General features: G+C 40.3%; 1 protein-coding gene across 16 annotated transcripts in view; it reads left to right on the plus strand.

Moving 5' to 3' along the window:
• Positions 1 to 26,114, plus strand: part of dmd (dystrophin) — a 1,983,813-nt gene that overhangs the window by 1,459,508 nt on the left and 498,191 nt on the right. For all 16 annotated transcript variants that reach the window (XM_072585000.1, XM_072584994.1, XM_072584999.1 and 13 more), the window contains one exon: positions 1,399 to 1,563. In XM_072585000.1, coding sequence (XP_072441101.1) covers positions 1,399 to 1,563 — 165 coding nt within the window. The remainder of the gene's footprint in view (positions 1 to 1,398; positions 1,564 to 26,114) is intronic.

Consider the following 26,114-nt stretch of genomic DNA (forward strand, 5'->3'; position numbering starts at 1 on the left):
ATTCTGGCTGCCACTCACTAAGAAAGATGTGATTGCATTGAAGAGGATGGAGAGGTGATTCATTGGCTTATTGCCTGGGCTATGCAGGATAGCTATGTCTTAGACAGCACACCCACCTAAGACAGAAGGTTGTGAGTTCAAGTTTTCTTCACAGCAGATAAGGTGAAACCTGATTGAGGTGATAAAATTATGAGGCGCATAAATGGGTTAGATTTGAAGGATCCTTTCTCCTTACTAGAGGGGTCAATAACCAGGAGCCTTTAATTTAAAGTAGTGGGTAAAATACTTGGAAGGTATTTTAGGATGAGTTGTAACCCAAAGCATGGTGTGTATCTGGAACTCAGCACCTATGAGTGTACAGGTGGGAACCATCACAACATTAAAGATGTATTTGGATGAATAATTGAAATGCCATAGCATAAAAAGACCACCAGCCAACTTCTGGGAATTACAATTAGAACGGAAAGGTGCATGATGAACCAATATGAGCATGGTGGACCAAATGGCACCTTTCCATGCTGTAATAGTTTATGACTCCACAACATAGCTCCTTCTGGGACACTGCAGATGCAGGAGCAGAAAGAGAGAGAAACCATTGCAGTTGATTCATTATCTATGACTGATTGGATAAGAATAGAGTCGGGTGAGCATAGTCCCACTCAGCTGGATGTCTGAGAGAAGCACTGAAGGCAAATGGTGTGGTCAGTCAGGTCAAGGCTACAAAAAGGTTGCATGTGAGATGCAAATGAACCTTTGGTTTAACATCTCATCTGATAGTCCAGCACTCCCTTGTTGCTCAAGATTCTGGAGTGGGACTTAAACTCAAAACCTTCTATCACAGGTAGATGTGCTGCCTGAGCCATGGCAATCCGGGATAGGACCTGTAGTCACAGGGTTTTAGACTGAAAAGGTTCACACTTGCCAGTTAGCGTTGTACATTTGCCTATGGTGTTCTATATGTGGTAAGTAAAACGGTTCAGAAATGTAGGGTCTCATAGGCATTCAGCCAGTTCAACATCACCAGTTCGTCAAATTTTGCTGCACCTCAGCAGCAGCCGTTGCCATGGAAACAGTTATTTCTGAGGTCTCCTCCTGATGTTTTAGATTTATTGTCTCCTGTAAATGGCTCATCATCAGAGATTAGGATGGCTGGATTTGTCATTAATACATTGTACTCAGACAGGCTGAAGGTAATATTCCATTAATGCAAGCTGGAACATGCATATAAAAGAAATGGAGAAGAACTGATTATTTCAATGCAACATAAACTTTCAGTAAAAAAAATCCTTCTAGTTCTGAAATGCAACTGCAAAGTAAATGTTCCATTAAATTATACTAAGAGTTAAAAATACTGATCTGAATCAGCTTCGGTTTTCCTGTGTTTTTTTTATTTCATAGGTGTCAAGGAATTTGCCTGATAAACAAAACGAAATAGAAGAGTTATTGAAGGATTTTACACGGTTTCAACAGAAGCTAAACCTGATAACTCTGTGGGCCTCTTCGACAAAGGATCAGTTGGAGTTGTACAAACAAGCACCAATACCACAAGTCTTTAATATTAAGGTAAAAGTTATTTCAGTGTCCACGCACATGCTATTATTGTAGCTCTCTATAGTAACACTGAGTTGAGTTTCTCAGTGTAAATTGTTTCTGACGGGTTTAGAAGGATATGATAATGGATGCTTGGAAAAGTAATGAGGCAGCACACTATTGCACAGCTGTGTTTTGCTGGACAAGAGATACTTAGAGATTAGAAAATAGAACAGCCCTCTGTTAGACTCAAATCCTTGGACTACACTGTAGATGAGAAAGAAGCAGGAAGACCGAGAATTAGCAAGGATGAGAGAAGGGCATTTTAAATAAACAAGGGGGAGAGTTTGTAGTTAAAAATTAGATTAGATTACTTAGAGTGGAAACAGGCCCTTTGACCCAACAAGTCCACACCGACCCTCCAAAGAGCAACCCACCCAGACCCATTCCCCTACATTTACCCCTTCACCTAACTCTATGGGGCAATTTTGCATGGCCAATTCACTTAACCTGCACATTTTTGGACTGTGGGAGGAAACCGGAGCACCTGGAGGAAACCCACGCAGACATAGGGAGAATGTGCAAACTCCACACAGACAGTTGCCTGAACCCAGGTCTCTGGCGCTGTGAGGCAACAGTGCTAACCACTGTGCCACCGTGCCTCCCAATTGCAGGCTGTTGGAACATAAAGTCAGAATGGCAAATATTATGCATTGTTTAGATGTATCGAGTGGTTGCTATCAGTTTGGAATGACAGTAGTTTCATTATTTAGAAAAAGCATGTGTATAAACCTATCCAGTTGTCTTGCATGTGTGCCAATGACCTAGCAGTGTGATATGGTAAAATGCAGAGATCTGATCATGTCGACAATTGCATAGTTAGTGCAAAGTGAAAAGCAAATGATAGGTTACTTAAGCCATTTAGTAAAGCACTGAAATTGCTAGTATTAAAATGGAAATTGTTTTCCCTTATATAAGGATCAAACAAAGGTAAAACAGAAGCCCTTAGGGTCAAGAACAGAGCAAGAAATGAGCTGGTAAATGTGTGAAGAATAAATGGAGTGGAAATCATACTTCCATAATGGACATTTGGCTGGACTGTGAATTAGAAGCAGGATGTTAAGAAGGAACAGAATAATTTTAATTAAACTTTAGATAGCTAAATTGGATTGCATGATAATAATTCTAGAAAGATTAACACACAAAAAGGGGCATTGATGTGCAGACCTTGCAGAGAATGGGAGTTTCAAGAATAGATGTCGACTTAGACAAATATTTCTGTAAAATAATGGTCCTAACTGTGACTTTGAGCTCGAGATGTTGGAGATTTGTCGACTTGACAGTATAGGAGATGGGTTTCTAGAGCATGAGCTGTCAGTCATAGTAAAAGGATCAGTAACTATTCACAAGATAGAAAATACAAGAAGGGAGAGACTAGAACAGAAATGTTATGAATGTTATTTACAAAATCTGGCAGATGCTTCACTCAATTTCTGTTACTTTTGAAAGGTGATCCTTCAACAGGCATTATACCACTCATTAGAAACTGCAAATGGCTTTAACTGTTCAAGCTGTCAGTCAGCAAAGTCTGTATATTATTTGAATCATTGTGGCATCAATATTTGAGAGGTCCTGAGGATGAAATGCAGAATAGGTTTTCATCTCTCCATTTTGGCACCTGAGAAAGGTACAAACAAGTCTGGTTTCATTTGAAATTTGTTCAGTTTTAGATAGGATAAATAACTAATTTAACCATCTAAATATATGGCTTAAAGTGTATATAGTTTAAAATGTTGCTCAAAACTGAATGCAGCAACTGGGATTTTCTGTAATTTTGAACAATGTTCTAATACAGTTCAGCACAATGAAAGGATTTGAAAACCAGATTTCCATCACTCAGGTCACCTCAATATTAACCTACGTACTTGGTTATTAATGCAAATAAAATGAGCCATTGACTACCTGGCTTTTGAGGATTCACCATGAGGTTTGCAGCAGAATGGTTAAAGTAAACTTCAAAGAAATTTAGATGCTCATTTGTGTAAGGAAGATTGATGTGTAAAATGACATTGTTTGCACCATTCAGGATATTTTGTCTGAAGAAGTCAGGGTTTTATTTGAGTATGTAAATGGCTGAGGACTGGACAGTAGCCAACATAATGTTCATTTTCAAAAAGACAGACAGAGCTAACTCAGATAATTGAGGGCCATTACATTAACATTTGTGGAAAGTAACATTCTAAGCACAAATCTGTTCAGGGCAAAATATGTTTCCAGGATCATTTGCATTAGTTTAAAGATATGTGCACTAAAAGCTTCATCAAGCCATAGATCTGGCCCTGCTCCCAGATTGAATTAGTTGCATTGCAAATTACTAATTTTATGTCCTTTCGTGGGTCTTCAGCAAGCTTTTTGTAATGATAGGCACCTATTAAAGGGGGCTGAATATGAATTTAAGTTAGGACGAAGCAGACTATTGTACGTCGATATATCTAGCCAATAGTTCTGTATAGTCTTTAAAGTCATTTTCAGTCAGGCTACTCGCAGGTAGTGGACTAGGTATTTTGATTGGACATGCTTTTTTTCATCTTAAACCGTTTTTCGCTGGGTTAGTTACATTGCCTGCCCACCTCCAGAAGCCAGAAGTGAAGTGCTGATTTCTCCCTGCCTGCTATGTCCTGGGCAAATATCAGCAACCATGCAGCACAGATCTGACTTGTCTGGGCTTTGAAAGATGGCATGGGCCCAAAGGATGTTGGTGAATTCTGGGATATCCACTGAGCAGCAAGTTGTTTTGGGGACAGCATGTGGTAAAATGAGGTGAACTGTGAGAGACACCATAGGGGCATGGTACAGAATTAATCAAGCAAGGCAAGTTTGGTAAGATATCGTTATGGAATTTGATAAACGTCATAGTCAGAAACCATCCAAAATATTGAATACAACTCTGGCTTAGCAAAAAGAACATAAGATCCTTGAAATTTAGTAATTGAAGCAGAAAATCTGTTCAGGTAGTTGAAGGTAAAAGAAATAATGGGCATAGGATGGAAAATGGCATTAGGACTAATGCATTGTGAAAGATAAACACTTAACCAATTGGGTTTTGAGACAGTAGTCTCGTCAACTGACTGGAAATTTTTGGATGAGGCAAGCCGTAATGCAGTTCTCCAAAGCTCGGACAATTAATTGCACATGGTTACGATTTCTGCCCTCGTGAGGTAGAATGCCCCACCTCCAATAACTACTGGCCAATTAGAGGGTTGACAGCTCTCCAGGAATACTGGCTACCACTGGAACTGCAGACAGTGTCTGTCACCAACCAGGAGCATCACTGGAGGCTGGATTTCACAATGTGTGGGGGTTTGCTAGCCAGTACCTTAGAAAGGGGAATGAAGCAAACATTGGGAGGCAGGAAAGGGGATGGTCGAGGGTTAGCAAGCAACCAGCTGCCTATGATGCTTTGTTGATATGCCAGAGTGGCAGGCAGATGATGGGCACAGAGCTTCGCTTCCTAACATCGCATACAATTCTGTCCCCCTTCCAAAATTGCCAGTCTGCGCCAGGTCAAAAGCCAAGTCAAGCGTGTGCGCTAGACTTCAAAAGGCGAAAGACAGACTGGTAGACAGGGCATGTCAAATGAACTTTAGTGCAGAAATGTGCAAGTAAAATAGCTTACTGAAACAACAAGAGGCATTATAACACAAAGGAAATGGTTCGAAAGTGAGCATAACAACTGAGAAACGTTGTACAAGTCCTTGAAGGTGATATGGCAAATTGAGAAATCAGTTTAAAAAAGGGAAATGAGATGCTCAACTTTATAAATAGATTCATGGAATAAAAAGAATGACAAATCTATATTTAACACTGGTTTAGCCTCTATTGGTGTATTGTGTCCAATTCTGGGAACCATATTTAAAGATATGAAGGCATTAGTGCAGGTGCAGAAGAGACCAATGAGAATGGTTAGAGGGGTGATGAATTTTAATTACTTGGACAAATTGGAGAAGTTGAGGCTTAGTGAAGAGAAGGGTGATGGAAGATTTGATAGAGATGTTCAAAAATCAATTTGGGTCCGTACAGAGTAGAAAAGGAAAAAGTGGTCCCATTGGGAAGTATAAAGAACTGAGGACACAGATTGAAGGTAAATGGTGCTAAAGCAAAGGTAACAGGAATAAAATGCTTTAACATAATGTGGGGTTAGAATGTGGAATGCATCTTCTGAGAAATCAATTAATGCCCATTTATGAGTCTCTTCCAGCTTTCATTAGCACTGTAAGCCTGGCAGGGGGTGATCTGCACCAAGAGAGAGGCACAGCAGATTTACTTGCGTGGGCTGGTGTCGATCAAACTGGGGAGCTCCTTTCCAGTCCTATTTTATTTTCTATTGGATCTCCTCATTCTTCTTAACAGATTGTATCACTTTGCAACTTCGCTTCATTAAATTTCATCTGTCACATCTTCACCCATAACTCCTCCGTCATTTTTTTGTCACAGTGCACAACACTTGCCAATTTCGTAATATCTTCATTTTTCTTTTTCAAATCTGCCCTGTCCATACAAGTACAAATAATTAGTATACGTCAGGAAGACTTAATGATGTATCACCAAGAACAATATTCTCAGAGTGCTTGGAAGTGTGGAAGTGCTACCAAATTCTTCCAAAGTAAAACCTGATCTTTATGGTTGAAACAATAAGCAAATGAAAACAGGGATACTTTTTTTTGTCATGACTGTTATTATCCATTTAGGGACCATTGATGTTTGAAGGGAAATTGAAACACCCTGGATATAACTATATCACAAGGCATAGTGTTTTTAAACAAAATCAAATTTAATTGTATTCAAGAAGGAATTCAGCAAAGCAAGCACCGCTAACTTAATACTCTCATTTATAAAGAATTATGCTGTAAACCACACCCTACAAAGTTCCCCGGTCTTAGGAAACTTGAAGTTTCCTTTGCTTCTTTAAGGATCAACCCAAGTGTATGTCATAACTACTTGAAGTTCACTTCACATGTCTTTAATGTGCCATCTGTTTCCAAGGAACAACAATTATGGAGATCATTCCATTAGCTTTTCGGTGAGCAATTATCCAACATTCCGTTAAAGACCTCACAACTGTGATCACCTCAGCTACTTGGCTAGACTGCTGGTGGATACCCTGCAATCTTGTCACAATCTTACAACTAACTCAGTTACGTACTTCTGCCTCATAACTCTTTGCGAGATACTGTAGATTTCTTACTCTACTTCAAACCTGATAAAACTTTCAGCTTAATTCCCCCTCTAAATTCCGAATTAAGCTTGATCCCTTTCCTGATTGATAAAGCTTGTATTTTTTTCTATTTAACAGACAGACCGGGCAAAGCATTGATCTCCTTTGGTTCTTCCTGTTCAATGAGCTTTAGCCTATGTCAAGACCAAAACTGAAATTGGTTTTGAGCGCAATCATAAAAATGTTGAAGTTCAGAAGTAGGCCATTTAGTCCATTGTGTCTGTAGTAGCCTTGAAAATGAGCACCATGATTTAGTGGCATTTCCCTGACCTTTCTCCATATCATTACACATTGTTGCTATTTAAATAATCATCCAGTACCCTCATGAAAGCCTCAATGGAACCTGCCTCCACCCCTCTTCAGATCGTCTAACCAAAATCCAGATAAATTAAGCATTGGAAGCTTCTAATCCCATAACCTATCTCTATGACAATACAGCATCCCCTAGGATGGTTCAAGCAAAGTTGCAAACAAATTATTTTTATCTCCATCACTCTTGAATTTTCTAAATCACATGGAGTAGCAGAGATGTCATGATGATGTCACTGGACGAGCAAGCCAGAGGCCCAAGCTAATATATTGATGATATCTGTTCATTTGATATTTTAGAAATAGTTAACATTGCAGAAGAGGAAGTTTGGGAGATCTTAGAGAACAATAAGGTGGATAAAACTCCAGGGCCTGATCTCATGTAGCCCAGAATGTTGTGGGAATTAAGGGAGGAAATTGCTAGACCCTTGCAGAAATATTTGCATCATCTATAACTACGGTGAGGCACCTGATGCCTGAAGGGTGGTTAATGTTGTACCTTTGTTTAGGAAAGGTTGTAAGGACAAATCAGGGAATTACAGACCTGTGAGTCTGACATCAGTTGTGGGTGAATTGTTGGAGGTGATTATAAAAGAGAGCTTGTATGGACATTTAGAGAGGCAAAAATTGATTAGAGATAGACAGTGTGGCTTTGTGTGAGGAAAATTGTGACTCACAAACTTGGGTGAGTTCTTTTGAGGCAGTTACCAAAAATATTGTTGAGGGCAAAGCAAGAGACATTCTTTACTTGGATTTTGACAAGCTTCCACATGGTAGACTAATTAGTAAAGTTAGGTCACATGGCATTCTCATGAACTTACCATTTGGATACCTAATTGGCTTAACATCAGGAGACAGAGAGTAATGGTGGAGGGTTGTTTTTCAGACTAGAGGCCTGTGACCAGCAGTGTTACACAGGATCGGTATTGGGTCCTCTTTTGTTTGTTATTTATATGATAAGAATATGCAAGGCATAGTTAGTAAGTTTGCAGACAACAGCAAAATTGGTGGCATAGTGAAAAAGGTTTCTAAGGTTACAAAAGGATCATGATCAAATGGGTCAATGGGCTGAAAAATGGCAGATGGTGTTCAATCTGGATAAATGTAAGGTATTGCATTTTGTACAACAAACAAGGATAGGGCTTATATAATTAGTGTTGGGCATTCAGTCGTGTCATAGAACAGAGGGACTTAGGGGTACAGGTACATAATCCTTTGAAGTTTGCATTCCATATAGTCAGGGAGAAAGTCCAGGTCCTCTTCCACCGCCAAATCTTAGACACCCGACATCTGGAAGAAGGATACCTCATCTTCCGTCTTGGGACCCTCATCCACATGGAATCAATGTCGATTTCACCAGTTTTTTCACCTCCTCTTAGATTTAACAGTTTAATTTTTAAAACCAAAAACTTCATCCCAAATCCAACTCACCAACTCAGGACTACCCTCTTGACCTGTCCTACCTGTCCATCTTCCTTCTCATCTATCCGCTTTACCCTCAACTCCGACCTATCACCTTCACACCCCCCCCCCCCCCCCACCTTCATCCACATATTGCATTCCTAGCTACTTTCACCCACAGCCCCACCCGCCTCCCATTTATCACACAGCCGACTTGGCCCCACCACCACATTCCTGATGAAGAGCAGATGCTTGAAACGTCAACTCTCCTGCTCCTCGGATGCTGCCTGACCAGAGGTGCTTTTCCAGCATCACACTTACATAGAGACAACATGGTTAAAAAGGCATTTGACACGTTTGTCTTCATTGCTCATTCCTTTGTGTATAGGAGTTGGGAAGTCATGTTGATGTTATACGGGACATTGCCGAGGCCTCTTCTGAATACTGTGTCCAGTTCTGATCACCCTGACATATGAAAGATATCATTAAGCTGGAGAAGGTTCAGAAGAGATTTACCAGGATGTTGCTAGGTATGGAAGGTTTGAGTTATAAAGAAAAGATTGATAGGCTAGGACTTTTTTCACTGGAGCGTATGTGCTAGAGAGGTGACCTTTTAGAAGTTTATAAAATAATGATGGGTACAGATAGAGTTAATGGTAATTTTTTCCATAGAATGGGGGATTTCAAGATTCGGGGCCACATTTTTAAGATGGGAGGAGAAAGATTTTAAAAAGGCATGAGGCACATTTTTTTTTTACATAGAGGGTGGTTAGTATGTAGAATGAACTTCCTGAGGAAATGGAGAATAAGGGTACAATTGCAACATTTAAAAGGCATTTGGATAAGTACATGAATAAGAAAGGTTTCGTGGGATAAGAGCCAGAGGCAGACAGGTGAGACTAGTTTAGTTTGGGATTATGTTCAGCATGGACTGGTTGGACTGAAGAAGTCTGTTTCCGTGCTGTCTGACTCTATGACTCTTTGTTTCTCCAAATCAGATGGTGAAATTTAAATTCAGTTAATTAAAATTTAGACCACAAACCTATCATTGGTTTTTTTTAGGAAAGAAGCAACAATCTGGTTCATTAATGTCCTTATGGAAGGAAATATACCATCCTTACCTGGTCTCAACAACATGTAACTCAGATCCACAGCAAGTGATTGACTATTGTCCATTTAGCAAGCTACTGGATTCAAGGGCAACTTTGGGTGGCAACAAATGCTGGCATTGCTGTTGATACCCATATTCCATGATATAATAAAACAAAATCTCGTACAGCGTTTTATGGCCACTTTCCCAGAATTGCTTGCCCTCTAAGCAAACCTTTTGTTTTACAATCAACTTTTAACTTTCATTTTATCTGGAAACTAACTACAAAAACATTTCAATAGTGTAATGAAGTAAGGATCAACCTTATGGCTCCATTATATTCTTAAAGATTGCTCAATGCCTTTGCATGTCAACCTCTGACCTTGTAAAATAATCTTTTTACTGTAATTAATTCCAAACTTGTTTGATTTGCATTCACAATAAGGTGCTTTCTCAGCTTCTTAATCAGATATTTATGCTTAGATTTAACAGTTTAATTTTTAAAACCAAAAACTGTATTCCGAAACATTTGAATGATGAAATCATGTATTAGAACATGATAGGAAGGTACTATTTTAAATTTTGAAGGATGAATAAAGAAAGACTGAACATGAGACTTTTGTTCGCATTGCATCATCCCTTACATTGCCTGTGGCACTGAGGATAATTAAGTCTACATTGTGACTTAAATCCAGAAGCAACAACATGAAAGAAGGTTCTCCTGCGTAGTACATCCAGATGAGAAGCTCATAAGAAGGGTTTATTGATGTAAAATTGGCCAACAGAAAGGAGAGGAGGTAGAAAAGAAATTTTGCTTGACAAGTTTCTCTTGTTAGAGCACAGAATTTAAGAATATTTGAGTTAGGAATCAGGAATTGCTTTGAGAGAAGATTCCGTGATCATTTGAAACAGGAAGAGGATGAGGGGGTGAGAGAATTATTGCTGTAAGCTTATGAACTAAACGCAAAAGCCTGAACTACTTTCGTGCTGTAAATGTCTTTAGATTATTATTTTTATCACTTTTCTATGGATACAATAAACATGTACCTTTAACTAAATTTTTGTAATTTTTCTCCATTCACATTTGCAAAGATCCATAGCTAATTTTTGGTAACCGTCAGTTAACATCTGAATTTTGTAATATCTTGTAATTTAATACACAACAGTATTACATTCAATGCATTCATAGATTCAAGATTTAGGATTGCAAAAACTTCTAACATTGACTAATGAGTTCTTAATTCAAGAATCAAAATAATTTATAAATTAGTTTCTTTTCAGGGTTTGAATGTTGTTTTATGTACCGCATATGGGCAGTGAGAAGGAAAACAGCCTAGGAGGACCACATCAGTGGAAGTTCTTTAAAAGAAAACTAGAATAAACTAAATAATGGATATGGACTTAATTGTCAGTTCTTGCCTTTTTAGACTATTTACAGTAAAGTAACCTTTTAATATCTATGGAGATGCCATTTTGTGACTTCTACATATACTTCAAGGTATAAGTCTATTGTGGAGTGCAGCACTGAATGTTAAGAGCACAACATCTTGTTGTATCTCTGATGTGCTGACTTGGATAATCTCAGCCAAGGCATGAGTAGATGTCAAGTGTAGAGAGAGATGAGGTTTGGCTATGACTTGCCCATAATTGAACGTGCTGCTGACATTTCCACTGAGGTTTGCTGCTGTGTTCTCTGATTTTGAGATCATAATGAGCAGCCTGGATTTACAGTTACACAGCCCTCCGTTTCTTTCTCTCCCAATGGCCTCAACAGTACCCTTCCACCGACACACTCATTCATTTGGCTGAACTGATCCTCACCCTCAATAATTTCTCCTTCGAATCCTCCCACTTCCTCCAGACCAAAGGGGTAGCCATGGGCACCCATATGGTCCCCAGGTATGCCTGTCTCTTCATTGGCTACGTAGAACAGTCCATCTTCCGTAGTTACACCGGCATCACTCCCCATCTCTTTCTCTGCTACATTGATGATCACGAGGAGCTGGAGCAATTCATCAACTTCACTAACACACTCCACCCTGACCTTAAATTCCATCCTGGACCATCTCTGACACCTCTCCCCCCCCCCCTTCCTGGACCTCTCTATCTCCATTAATGACGACTGACTTGACACTGACATTTTTTACAAACCCACCGACTCCCAGAGCTACCTGGATTACACCTCTTCCCACCCGACCTCCTGCAAAAATGCCATCCTATATTCCCAATTCCTCCGCCTCCACCGCATCTGCTCCCAGGAGGACCAGTTCCTCCACAGAACACACCAGGTGGCCTCCTTCTTTAGAGACTACAATTTCCCTTCCCACGTGGTTAAAGATGCCCTCCAAAGCAGCTCATCCACATCCCGCACCTCCGCCCTCAGACCCCACCCCTTCAACTGTAACAAGGACAGAACGCCCCTGGTGCTCATCTTCCACCCTACCAACCTTTGCATAAACCAAATCATCCACCGACATTTCCGCACCTCCAAACAGACCCCACCACCAGGGATATATTTCCCTCCCCACTTCTTTCCGCCTTCCACAAAGACCATTCCCTCCGTGACAACCTGGTCAGGTCCATGCCCCCCAATAACCCACCCTCCCATCCTGGCACCTTTCCCTGCCACCGCAGGAATTGCAAAACCTGCACCCACACCTCCTCCCTCACCTCCATCCAAGGCCCCAAGGGAGCCTTCCACATCCATCAAAGTTTTACCTGCACATCCATCAATATAATTTATTGTATCCGTTGCTGTCGATGCGGTCTCCTCTACATTGGGGAGACCAGACGCCTCCTAGCAGAGTGCTTTAGGGAACATCTCTGGGACACCCACACCAATCAACCACACCGCCTTGTGGCCCAACATTTCAACTCCCACTCAGCCGAGGACATGGAGGTCCTGGGTGTCCTTCTCCGCCGCTCCCTCACCACCCGACGCCTGGAGGAAGAACGCCTCATCTTCCGCCTTGGAAAACTTCAACCGCAGGGCATCAATGTGGACTTCACCAGTTTCCTCATTTCCCCTCCCCCCACCTCACCCCAGCTCCAAACTTCCAGCTCAGCACTGTCCCCATGACTTGTCCTACCTGCCTATCTTCCTTTCCACCTATCCACTCCACCCTCCTCTCTGAACTACCACCTTCATCCCCACCCCCATTCACCCATTGTACTCTTTGCTACCTTCCCCCACCCTCCTCCCTGACCTATCACCTCCATCCCCACCCCATTCACCTATTGTACTCTATGCTACTTTCTCCCCACCCCCACCCCCCTCTCATTTATCTCTCCACCCTTCAGGCTCTCTGCCTCTATTCCTGATGAAGGGCTTTTGCCCGAAACGTCGATTTTCCTGCTCCTCGGATGCTGTGCTTTTCCAGCACCACTCTAGTCTAGACTCTGGTTTCCAGCATCTGCAGCCCTTGTTTTTACCTAGTTACACAGGAACTCCACTCACTTTCAAACTTACCTGATTTTCCAACCTGAATAGATCCCATCTTCCACTGTGGTATATTGAATAATAAACCGATGTTAGCTCATTTTATTACCTCCTTGAAAACAGAAAAGTTTGAAGGGACAAGCGTACTTGGATGCTGTTGTTAACAGCTTATATTTATTTCATTAGTTTTAAGATATTTTCTGGACATGTTTCTATTTTTGCCACATGTTTTGCTCTTTGAATTTATGGCATTCGCTGAAGGGGTTGCCATTTATTTCTCAATGGCGAAGGCAGAATGGAATTCCTGTTAGAAACATGTCTCTGTCTGGAAACCAGGTAAAAACAATGACTGCAGATGCTGGAAACCAGATTCTGGATTAGTGGTGCTGGAAAAGCACAGCAGTTCAGGCAGCATCCGAGGAGCAGTAAAATCGATGTTTCGGGCAAAAGCCTGATGATGCGCTTTTGCCCGAAACGTCGATTTTACTGTTCCTCGGATGCTGCCTGAACTGCTGTGCTCTTCCAGCACCACTAATCCAGAATCTATCTGGAAACCATTTAGGGAAAGTACCCAGGAGTGACAAAGAATGATTGACAAGATTTTGCATATACAGACTTTCTTCCCAGTTGCCTCGAGGATTTACATATAATGGTCTGAAAGCACGGCCCAGTTGCTTATGTTCTAATATAAAGGGTACAGTCTGTAATCGGTTCTTCTTAGGATTTAGCTGTCGTTTGTGAAGGACTGTCTCAGCCGCAATGGCGCCACTGTTTTAGCAAGATTTCTGCGCTGGGGTAGAACATGGGAAGCACTACATTAGGTTTAAGCAATACAAGCAGACATTAAGGAAAGTATAATAGTAAGAAAAATACACGTATACAAGAAGGCACATATTAATCAGCTGTGCAAAAAAGAATGAGGGAATTAAAATTATTAGAAGCAATTGTCGTAAGGTTACATGATTGAAAATTATCTCAACAAATGCATATGGAAGGCTCTATAGATGATGACAGATTCATAGTAGGAAAAGGGAAGTTTACCAATCGTATAGTCAGTTTGGGTTCATCAGAATGTCTTTTGTAACCAGGAATCTTTGGCTGTTGTTGTGCTTCTTGCAATGTTTGTAATTCTCAGGGAGTCCAAAGTCATCAGAGCTTCCATGTGAGTCTTCATTCATAAGATTAGTCTCTGTAAATGCATCAAACCACCAATTCTTTGAACCACTCATTGGACCACAATCTCAACTGTACACAAGAGACAGTACACAGTAGACCACTGAGATCTGTCGAAGTGCTTCCCTGCGTGAGTTGATGTCTTTATTTGAGAGAGTAAAAAATTTAAAACCAAAAGCAGGTGTAATTTTAACTTAAAACGCTAGGTCAAAAATTGGTTGAGGTGTATAGTCTTTCGAGCTTGCCTTGCCTAATGTGTTTTCCATGGAAAACAAACCCTGGCAAGTTCTAAAGTAGTCAGCATGTGACCATTTTTTGCTCTGACCATTTTTTTAATTGGTTGATTCATGGGCTGGAATTAGGCAGGTCATTGGTGGCCCCGTCCATCAGCTGGAAAGCTGGGGGTCTGGAAGCCCTGACTGCATTTTGCCTTCACCATGCAGTCCATCATCTGTACTTAGGATATCCTTCCAAAGAAAAGAGCCTTCAAAATCTGTTGGCTTATAGCTGAGTGTGGTAATCATTGCAAGGACGGCTCCAGTCACCGATCAGGAGCAACTATTACAGAGGAGGGCCTGGAATTGGAGATAGGTTGGTGCAAGCCCAATGGGATCAGTCAAACAGGCTCTAGCAAACTGGGAGTAGGGTTTGTTCATGAGAATAAGGCAAGTACCTTTCAGTTGGGATGGCCCATGCTGTTGGCGTGGAGTCTTTTGTGTGCTTCAAGGGTGCTTAATCAAGAAACCCTACCCCAGTCTTTCCACTGGAACCCACAAGGAAGCCACCACTGGTACTCTTGTCGATCTTTACACATGACAAAATTCCCATCTGCCACTGAGAACATGTCAGTGGCAGCAGAAAAAGGGCCTTAAAGCTCTTAATTAACTATATAAGGATTTCACTTGGCCTAACAGGAGGAGGTATATCCACCACCTCCCAATGGGCATGCCACCTTTACCAGATTCTGGATTAGTGGTGCTGGAAGAGCACAGCAGTTCAGGCAGCATCCAAGTAGCTTCGAAATCGACGTTTCGGGCAAAAGCCCTTCATTTACCTATGCCACCTTTACCATCCAACTCCTGTCCCTCCACCAATCATACCAACACCTGCACATGTCTAACTGAGTTATCTGGAATCCAAATCAAGAGGCAATTTCATGACGAACAGTGACAGTTTGCAGCAAGCACTCCCTGGACCACCCCCAACTGCTACCCCCTCCCTCCACAGGCCCACTTAGGAAATGTAACAACCCCACTTCCTGTGAACACAGGGAGAGTCATCATTTGATGTAAAGTGTTGTGAAGAGACTTTGGGAAATTCTGAAATTTATAACAGGAAAAGCAAAAGATATATTAAAGTGAAATAAATGGGAATAGATTCCCAGTGCCATTTTGTTTGCACTGATGGTGTCTATTTAATTTTGATTGCTTTAAAAATAATACTGTCATGTTTAAACTGACAATAATGCTTTGCCACTGCATTAATTAAAAACAAAAATGTGTGACTCATTTAAATAAATAGACGTGACAATTTTTCTGACGCAACCCCTGGTTGGTGAACTGGAAATCTTGTTGTCTTCAACATTTGTTGAAATGCTTGGAAAAAAAACAAAGAAAAATTGCAAAGGTATTTTTAGATGGAGCCCAAGCTGATCATTGCAATTTTTACAGGCACTTTGACAGATTACCTGTGATAATAGATATTTTTCTGGCAAAAAGATGAAGAATGGAACAGAAACAGAGATTGTGAGAGAAACTCATCAGGTCTAGCAGTATTTGTGGAGAGTGAATGTTTGGAGTACAGGATGAGCCTTCAGAATTGACTTAGTTCAAACGGTTAATTCTGTTTCACTTTCCATAGATGCATTTCTAGCATTCTGTGTTTGTTTCAGATTGCCAGCATGCACAGTATTTTATTCTTTTATTCAAGTGGAATGGATTTTTGTGTGTGAATACATATCCATGACATAGCACTAAATAAATAAACCCCAGAATTGCACTGCAGGACTGTGCTGAATTTTCTTTTTCTCAATTCTGTTCGGTCGAGTCACAGATTACCTTCTGTCACTATCATTCATCATGATTGGGCGCATCCACAGGACACAAATTGGAAAAAAATGCATTCAGCTCAAACTCAGGTTATATTATAGAAAATGATGTTCATGGGACATGCTAAGAGAAGATACTTTTTCTTGGAGGGTTATTACAAGCTGAACTATTGATGTAGAACAGGGGGACCTCAAAGAACGAGGGCAAAACAACTTCAGCAGTGATGTCAATCACCCCAACTTCAACCAAAAAGTAATTGAAACCTAATTTTTTAAAAAAACATATTAAATGTTTTCCCATTGCTTTTGGTCTTCAGCCATTTTCAGTGAATCACCCTATAACTTCTGGTACACATTTATCTATGCTAATCCATGGATGATTTTTTTGCTTTGCTGTTTCTCTGAAAGTAAAATACAGAATGCAGCAATGATCCCATGGCTTGGTAAAAGCAGACTTTCCTCTGAGTCAGAAATTTCTAAATACAAATCCCTTTTCCAAGACTTCAATGTCTAGTTCTCCAGTGGATCACAGAACAAATATTATATTGTCAGACCTGCCATATTTCAGACAAGTTGTCAGATTATGGTCAAATTTTCAAGGTCAGGTGGGCACAAAGCTGAAAGGAAAATGCAAATGTTCTGATTGGAGAAGAGGGTAGTGCTAGTCTGCAAAAAAGCGTATAGACAAACTTATGGAATGGCAGACAAGAGGAAGATGAACTTTCAAGGAAAGAAGTTTAAATAATTCACTTCATTAGCAAGAATGAAAGGCAATGTAAATCAGGGGGCACAATTTGAAAAGAACTGCATTAGCAGAGAGTCCTCGAGCATACATTTACAAATCCTAAAGCAGGCGGACAGGATGAGAAAACAGGAAATAAAGCATATCGGATCCATGGAATGATAAACGGATACATAGAGTATAAAAGTAAGGAGTTTATGATAAACCTGTATGAAACACCAGTAGACCTTCAAATGGAGTATTTTCTCCAGCTCTGAACACCACCCTTCAGGAAGGAGGCAAAGAGATGAGAGAGTACGCAGAAAATATGTGCAAGATTGGTCCCATGGCTGAGGAGCTTCAGTTGTGTGAATATATTGGAGAAGTTAAAATGGTTCTCCTCAAAAATTAAAGAGGAGATTAAGAGGAAGTTTGAGGAAATTGTTCAAAATCATAAAGGAAAGATGAAGAATCACAGACAACCAGTTTAAGGTGATTGGCTGATGAAGCAATGGCAATTTGAGATAGATTGTTTTTTGAGGACTGAATGGTAAAGACCTGGAATCTACTGCCTGATAGTGGGGTGATTTAGCTGAGATATCTTCAAAAGGTATTTATATAGTTCATTGAAGACAGAGAAAAAAATTAGAATGACAAGGAAAGAGTGGTAATGGAATTAATACAATTGTTCTTGCTGAAAGAGAACACACTAACACAGACATAACTATTCTGTCCTTCTTTGGATAATTCTTTGAAACTATTTGAAAAACAATTGGAATTTATTCTGATGTTCATGCAGCAGTACCAAAAAATGACAAGTTTGCCATTTAGGTTAATGCTGTCTGTGGAAGCTCCTTTGTGCTAAATTGGTGGTTGTTGTATATGACTACAAAACGAAAATGACCAGACTTCAAAAGAGTAGTAGTTCATTGTAAAGTATGTTAGGCTATCTTATGGATATAAAATGCAAATCATTTTCCTTCTGTTCTAAACGGCTGCAATCCTGTAATTTGCAATGTGTTACTTGGCCTTTGTGCCTACTCAGTGTAAATTCCCAATTAGTGCAAGACATATCCCAAACAACATTCTCGGTGCTGGATTCTGTTTTTTTTTCTTTGTCTTTTCCAAGTTCATTCAAAGTCTTAGCACCTGGACTGTAGGTTACAGCTTCCTTATACCTGTATTCAGTTTGCCAAATCTGATTTGAAATAATACTGGAGGTGTCATTTCCATTTCCAGTGCTTAACGATGAACAAGCATTAATACGCTTGAATTGATCAATACAAATGAAAAAAACACATTGTGTTTTTCATTGTGCCTGTGAATATTCAATCTATTACTGTAGTTTCCCAGAGATTGATTTTTACTTCCTGAATATTTCATGGCAATCTCGAACTTTGGCAACATCTAGCTTGTCAAGTTTTAATTCATGTTGTTGTCCTCTGCTATCAAGTGTGCACTAGCAATGTAATGGAACGTAGTTTTTTTTTGCAGAGTGAAAGATCAAATGAATGGTTTGTGTATAAATACAGTAGTGCCTTGACTTACAAACTTTTTTATAGATATTTTTATTAGAAATTTAACATTTTTACAAGTTTACAAAAATAAACAAAACTCTCATATACAAACATTGATATACAATTAAATCAAATATACAATAGCCAAAATTTAACAAAAGAAAAAAAAACTGAAAAAGAAAAAAAAACAAAACTCAACTGTCTACTAATCTAACCTACAACTAACCAGAGTGTATATTTAAATCTCTTACATGCTCGGAATGTGTTAACATCAGATGTAATAAAACACGTATTCGTGCGGGATTCCTCCCCTAAGGGGCCCCGGACCAGCCAGGTTTGTAATCTCAATTAAATAAAAGCCCTTGTTAGGATAGCTGAAATATCTGTATTTATGTAATTCAAGAAGGGCTGCCATATTTTATAAAATAATTCGGTATTTCGGTGCACCATATTTGTAAGGAAATCAAGGGGAATACATTCCATAATCAATCTGTGCCAATTTGAAAGTCCAGGGGGGCCCTCAGCCACCCAGTTCACCAAAATATTTTTCCTTGCACAGAAAGAGAGAATTGAAAATAGTCTCTTCCCGTACATGTCCAGGGAGGGAAAGTTCGAAAAACCCAAAAGGAGAGATACAGGGTCCACTTTAATTTCCGTTCCTAAAATTTCGGTCAGGGTACTTGCTACTTTAGTCCAATATCTACGGGTCTTATATCAGGTCCATAGACAATGTACAAGAGTGCCCACCTCTATTTTGCATTTGGGACACATTGGAGATGCTCCTGCCTTAAATTTTGCCAATCGAACCAGTGCTATATGGGCCCTATGAAGTATCTTCAGCTGGATAGCCTGGGTTCTGTTACAGATAGTAATTCTTCTAGCATTTTCCCAAATATTATTCCACGTTTCTAGAGAGATTTCTAGTCCCAAATCCTGATCCCATGTTTTAAGCAGATTGTCAATATCTCCCGATAATTCATCATGTAGTAAATGATAAATAGTACTGACGGAAGATACCCCCACTGGTCGTAGGACACTACATTCTCTATCTGATTTATAAAGGCTATCTAATAACGTAGTTTTCTTCTGTATAGAGTCTCGAATTTGGAAGTATCAAAAGAGGTCTCCATTAGATAATCCGAATTTCTGACGCAGCTGTTCAAAAGACATCAGGACCCCATCCTTAAATAGGTCCCCTAGACATGAGATACCCCTAGATCTCCAGAGTTTAAAAGTGGCATCTGTAAACCCCGGTTGGAATCCCCATGCTCCCACTATCAGTGCATAGGGGGATGTTTTATGTGAACTGCCCTCATTTTGCCGCATTATATTCCAAGCCTTAATTGTGTTGAGTATTATAGGGTTTTTACAGTGATCTGTAATGATTTTCCTCTTGTCTGAAAATAAAAGGTTAATAAGTGGATATTTTACTTGAGAGGCCTCGATGTCCAACCAGATTGATTGTGGATCAGACAAGACCCAATCAGCTGTGTAATTTAATAAGGAACTTAACTGATATTTCCTAAAATCTGGGAAGTCCAATCCTCCCCTTGTCTGTGGAAGCTGTAGCTTCTTCAGCTTAATGAGGGGCCGTCTATGATTCCAGATAAAGGAACCCAGCCAGCCATATAATTTACGTAGAGCCATCCTCGGCAGCATCACGAGAAGCATTCTCATAGGATATAGGAGACGGGGCAGGACATTCATTTTAATTAGTGCTATTCTACCCAACCAGGAAATTGGAAGGTCTCCCCATCGCTGGAGGTCCTGCCTTATCCCTTCCAGTAAATGCACAAAATTTGCCTTGTACAACTGACCAAATACTGGAGTAATAAAAATGCCTAAATATAAGAAGCCCTCTAGGGACCAACGAAAAGGAAAAAGGGATCCGTCCACTAAGTGGGGTGTCATAGCAAGACCACCCATTGGCATAGCCTCCGATTTTGAAAAATAAATTTTATAGCCTGAGAATGCGCTAAATGTATTAATAACTTGGATTAGGCGAGGTACGGCCATCAGAGGATTACTGAGAAATAAAAGAACATCATCTGCATAAAGGGTAATTTTATGTTTACCTGTACCAATCCTTGGGGCCGTTATATTAGGATCAGCCCGTATAGCTTCTGCTAGTGGTTCAATTATTAGCGTAAATAACAATGGCGAGAGAGGATATCCCTGACGGCAGCCTCTACCCACACTGAAGCTATCCGAACCTAATCCATTGGTAACCACAACTGCTTTGGGATCACTATACAATGTTGAGACCCATTTGGTAAACACCTGTCCAACGCCAAACCTTTCCAATGTGTAAAACAAATATGACCATTCAACCCTATCAAATGCCTTTTCCGCGTCTAATGAAACTACTACTCCTGGTATCTTTCCCTGATGACAGGCTTGAATCATATTCAAAACCCTTCTAATATTATTGGATGATCTATGGCCCTTAATAAACCCCGTCTGATCCTCCTTTATAATATGTGGCAGTACGTTTTCTAGTCTCAGTGCTAACGTTTTAGAAAGAATTTTAAAATCTACATTTAACAAGGACATTGGTCTGTATGACGTACAATCTTCTGGATCCTTTCCTTTTTTAAGGATAAGAGAGATATTTGCCTCTTTCAGCGAAGGCGGGAGACAGCCCTGACTATATGCATAGTTATACATGTCCATAAGTGGACCAGCCAATATTCCTGTAAATTCTTTATAGAATTCAGCTTGAAAACCATCTGGGCCTGGTGCGTTACTGCTCTGAAGTTGCCTGATTGCATCAAGTATTTCTTGGACTGTTAGAGGAGCATTTAGGACCAATACCTGTTCCGGAATTAGGCCCGGAAAGGTCAAATTTTTTTTAAATGACTGCATCCTCCTAGTCCTATTTTCACAATCCTGCGATTTATATAACTCAGAATAAAATTCTCTAAAGATCGCATTAATCTTTTTATGATCATGAGTCAAAATACCCGTACTTTCCATGATAGACGTAATAGTCTGAGGGGCCTTTTTTTCTTTGCAAGAAATGCTAAGTATCTACCCGGTTTGTCACCTTATTCACATAACCTTTGTTTTGCAAATAATATTTCCCTCTTAGCCGTTTGAGTAAGCGTAGTGTTTAGAGCTGTCCTAAGAGCCGTAATCCTTTGCAATTTAATAATAGAACGTCTATCAGTGTATGCTGTTTCAGCTGCTTTTAAGCGAGCTTCAAGCAGACGCTGTTGTTCTCCCTTTAATTTTTTCTGGGTCGCTGAGTAGGAGATGATCAAACCTCGCGTGTAAGCTTTGATGGTCTCCCACATCACTGATGGGTTGCTAGCCGTACCTGAAATAATTTCTAAAAAAGTTTTAAATTCTTGAGAAAAGTACTTTACAAATTTACTATCTTTCATGAGGAAGGGGTCCATACACCAATGCCAGGGGGATGTCCCATTGTTCCTCGCCTTAATTTCCATATATACAGCAGCGTTGTCGGAAATTGCTGTACTACCTATTTTACAGGATGATATGGAATTTTATAAAATTGAGGGGGCAAAAAACATATCAATTCTGGTATGACATTTATGTGGATTGGAGTAGAAAGAAAAATCTCTGCCCTGTGGATGAAGACATCTCCATACATCCACTAATCCTAATTCTTTGTTCAGATCCACCAATTGTCTAGATCTGGGAGATACTCCTGCAGTACTCTTGGGAATCCTAACTATTTCCGGATCCATAATACAATTAAAGTCTCCCCCTATAATTGTATGACTGGCACCAAGAGCCATCAATTTTGAAAAGGCTTCCGTTATAAATTTAAAGGGGTGTGCCGGGGGGCAGTACAAATTTGAAATCCCACATTTCTCTCCATTTATGAGGGCTTTAATCAAAATATATCGTCCAGATTCGTCTTTTATCTGATTTAGGATTTTGAAAGGGAAATTCTTCCGAACAAGAATAACAACTCCCCTGCTTTTTGAGCTAAAAGAAGAAAAAAAGGCCTGATCAAATCCACCCTGTCATAATTTCAAGTGTTCTTTATCCGACAGGTGTGTCTCCTGTAGGAGAGCTATGTCAACTCTTTCTTTCTTAAGATTTGATAATATTTTCTTCCTTTTGACTGGCGAATTACTCCCCTTGACATTCCAGGTGCACCACTTAACCGACTGATCAACCATAATCATCTGGGCAAATCCGAGACCCCTCGGGAGGGGAAACCCTATCCCCGAACATCCCGAGCATAGAGCATATAAAATTTACAAAAATAAAGGCTCTCTAATACACTCACAACAGTATAATAAAAAACTATTTCTAAATTTAAAAAAATATAAAACGTATCTAAGTGGAGATTTTCCCCCTTGTTCCCAGGGGGTGTCACTTCCTCTCCAAAAGTCCATCATATCCTCTCCAAACCAATGCCCCACCCTTGACCCAAGCGCTCCTCAATAGGATGAGGAGAATTCAGATATAATACAAAGCTAGAGTTAACAGTGAGCACCCTATCCCCACCCATACCAACACTTGGATACATTTGGTAATATTAATACCATATATAAACATATAACTATAAAATTACAACCTCAACAAATAATAATTAAGTATAATAATACAAAATAACAAGGGAGAAACAACCCCGCTCCTAAAGACAGAGGTAAAATAGAATAAAATATATACCCACATATATACATAAAATAATGAAAGAAAATAACCCCAAGGGGGGGGGAGAAAATCAAATCCCTCTCCCCACCCCCCATGATAATATTAAACAGTAAGTTAAGAAAAAAGAAAAAAAAGTGGGGGGATATAAACCAAAGCGGAGGGGAAGGCAAACCAACATCCATTATCTCTTACAGTTTATCTAAGAGAGTCCAAGAATTCCTTAGCCTTTTCTGGTGATCCGAAGTTATACACGGATCCTTCATGGTTAAAGCGTAGCGTCGCTGGGTAGCATAAGGAGGACTGAATATTTAAGTCCCTTAAACGCTTCTTCGCCTCGTCGAATACCTTCCTCTTTTGGACCAGAACTGGAGAAAAGTCCTGGAATAACATGATCTTGGATCCTTTATAGATCATAACTTGGGGGTCTTTTCCAAGATTTCCAGAAGCTTCTAGGAGTATCTGCCTCTCCCTATAGCTCTGCAGCCAGAACAGGACCGGGCGTGAGCGCTGGTTTGAGCTGGGTCCGTGTATTGCGACCCGGTAGGCCCATTCTACCCTTACCTGACCTGATCCAGCCTCCAGATTTAAAATCTGTGGCAGCCACTGATCGAGAAACGCTGTAAGCTGGCCTTCCTCTTCCCATTCGGGAAGGCCCAGCAAACGAATATTTTTTCGACGACCTCGATTATCGAGGTTGTCAATGTAAATCTCTAAGGTCTGAACTCGCTGTTCGAAAGTCCGGACCTGATCCACGGCCGATTGCGCTGTAGTTTCGGAGGTCACGGCCTTTAGCTCCGCCCCTCCTACTTGGCACTCGATTTCCTGGATGTCTCGGTCGTGCTTCTGCAGCGCGGCTAAGAGTGAGTCCCATCGATTTCAGGATTCTTCAATAAAAGCGTCGATCTTCGCATCCAGTTTGGAGATCATTTCTACAAGGCTTGTCACTGTAGGTAAGTCCCCCAGGGCGGCTGTGGACACCTCTGCTGCAGCTGGAGAGGGTGGGGGTGGGGGTCGGGGTCCTGCCTGCTGAGAGCTGCGGGCTCCCTTCCCTTTGGCCTTTTTTCTCAATATTAGATTGTTTAAATTTAATATTAAAGAACTAATTAAATTAAACGGGTATTATAAATGATTTGGTGAGTGTGGTGGGGGTGGGTGAACAACTTTACCCAAGTCTTGGGAGGAGCACTATAGACTCAGACTTGCTGGGTCGCCGCCATCTTGGATCCCCGACTTACAAACTTAATCCGTTCCAGGATCCGGTTCGCGAACCGAATCAATTTTTCCCATTGTTCGGATAGTGTAAGAATGCTTGGACGGCTGTTCACAGCGCACGCGCCAAAGACGAACTGAATGACATCACGCGGGGACGGAGGGCTTTTGCGTTCAACAAGCGCGTAGCAAAGCAGAACAATGAAACCATGTGGTCGCACACGGGCTTTTTGCGTTCGTACCTTTGTTCGTACCTTGAATATCGTATGTATGTTAAAACAAAATTTTATGTACAATCCTGTTCATAAACCGATTTGCATGTGAACGGGATTGATTGTATGTTGAGGCGCTACTGTACATATAGGCACCGTGGTTATAGATTACTTCAGTCTCATCTCTGTTCCAATTTTCCTGCTTATACATGATGCCATCAGAGCCTTTTCTAATTTTCCTGAATTTTCTTATTTCTATGGTTCTAATATTTCCATAATTGTAGCTTTGCACTTTTTCAAGGATAATATAATCTGTCTACATGGCTAAATGTGCTCATGTCTGCATGTATATATGTTGCTTCAAGCTGGACACCTGAAACATGGATCCTGACTAAGTCATCTGTTCCACATAATGACTTTGAATTTAGGAAATCATTCCTGATCCATCTAAAATTTGTGATGTAATTTATGCAAAACCCTGCTGGTATGCGTGAAGGCTGAGAGCTTAATTTGATCTGTTTCAGACAATTTGTACTTCTCTGGAGCTTCAATGATTCAAAATCTCTCTAGGAATCACACAGAAGTCAACAAGACTAAAGGGCACTGGACCGAATGAGGAGTCAGTGGAAGGTTACCAAAGGCATAGTCAAAGAGGAAGGATTTGTAAAGGTTGTAAAAGAAAAGCACAGAAATGAATATGTTGAGGAAGAAATTATAGAATTGAGTTGATGCAGAGCATAATAGAACGAGCAGAACTGTAAATGAACTGAGGTTTACCGAGGGTTGAGACTGGGAGACCAGAAAAAGAACATCAGAAGAATGTAATCTGATGGTAACTGTTATGGACCAGGCCCCCTCAAAGAAGGTAGCCCAGACCCTAACTTTGCTCGTTGTTTTAAGCAAGTGTAAAGTGGACATTCCAGGAGTGATGCAGCTGGTCAAACCACTCCGTTTTAAAAACAGCAGAATTTATTTACATGTTACTGAATGAAACACATGCAAAAAAAACCCATAATTCAGAGTAACAACTATTTGAAAACCCGACTGACACAATATCCCCCACTACTTAACAATGAGCTGTTCCAACTTTCTGCAACATCCCAAAACACGCCCCTTAGCAAAAAGGTAAATTCAAATACAGGTTCTTACAGGAGAGAGAGATTGTAGAGAGGATCAGCCAGGGATATTGGCTGAAATATGGAACCTCTTTTTTTTTTGCCCAGGCAAAACTATATCAAACTAGAAAAATCCTTGAACTTGGAGAACTGGCCACTCCGATTTCATTGTAGAAGTGTTTTTAAAAAACAAACTGAAAAGCCCTTTTCCATTATTGATGATGGCTAAAAGATAATGCCTGAGGCAACAAAGTGGTCTAATCCCACACAAATCGGAACCTCTGTCTTTTACAACCCCTTTATTCAAAATAAAACTAAGCACAACATAACCTTAGGCATCATCACACCTCCCCCCCTTTAAAAAAAGCAAACCATCAATGTCCATAGATGGATTAATTTTAAAAGCACTTAATCTTGCACTGTTAGTACACTACAACACTT

Source organism: Chiloscyllium punctatum, chromosome 15, assembly GCF_047496795.1.
Source record: "Chiloscyllium punctatum isolate Juve2018m chromosome 15, sChiPun1.3, whole genome shotgun sequence".
NCBI classification, from domain to species: Eukaryota; Metazoa; Chordata; class Chondrichthyes; order Orectolobiformes; family Hemiscylliidae; genus Chiloscyllium; species Chiloscyllium punctatum.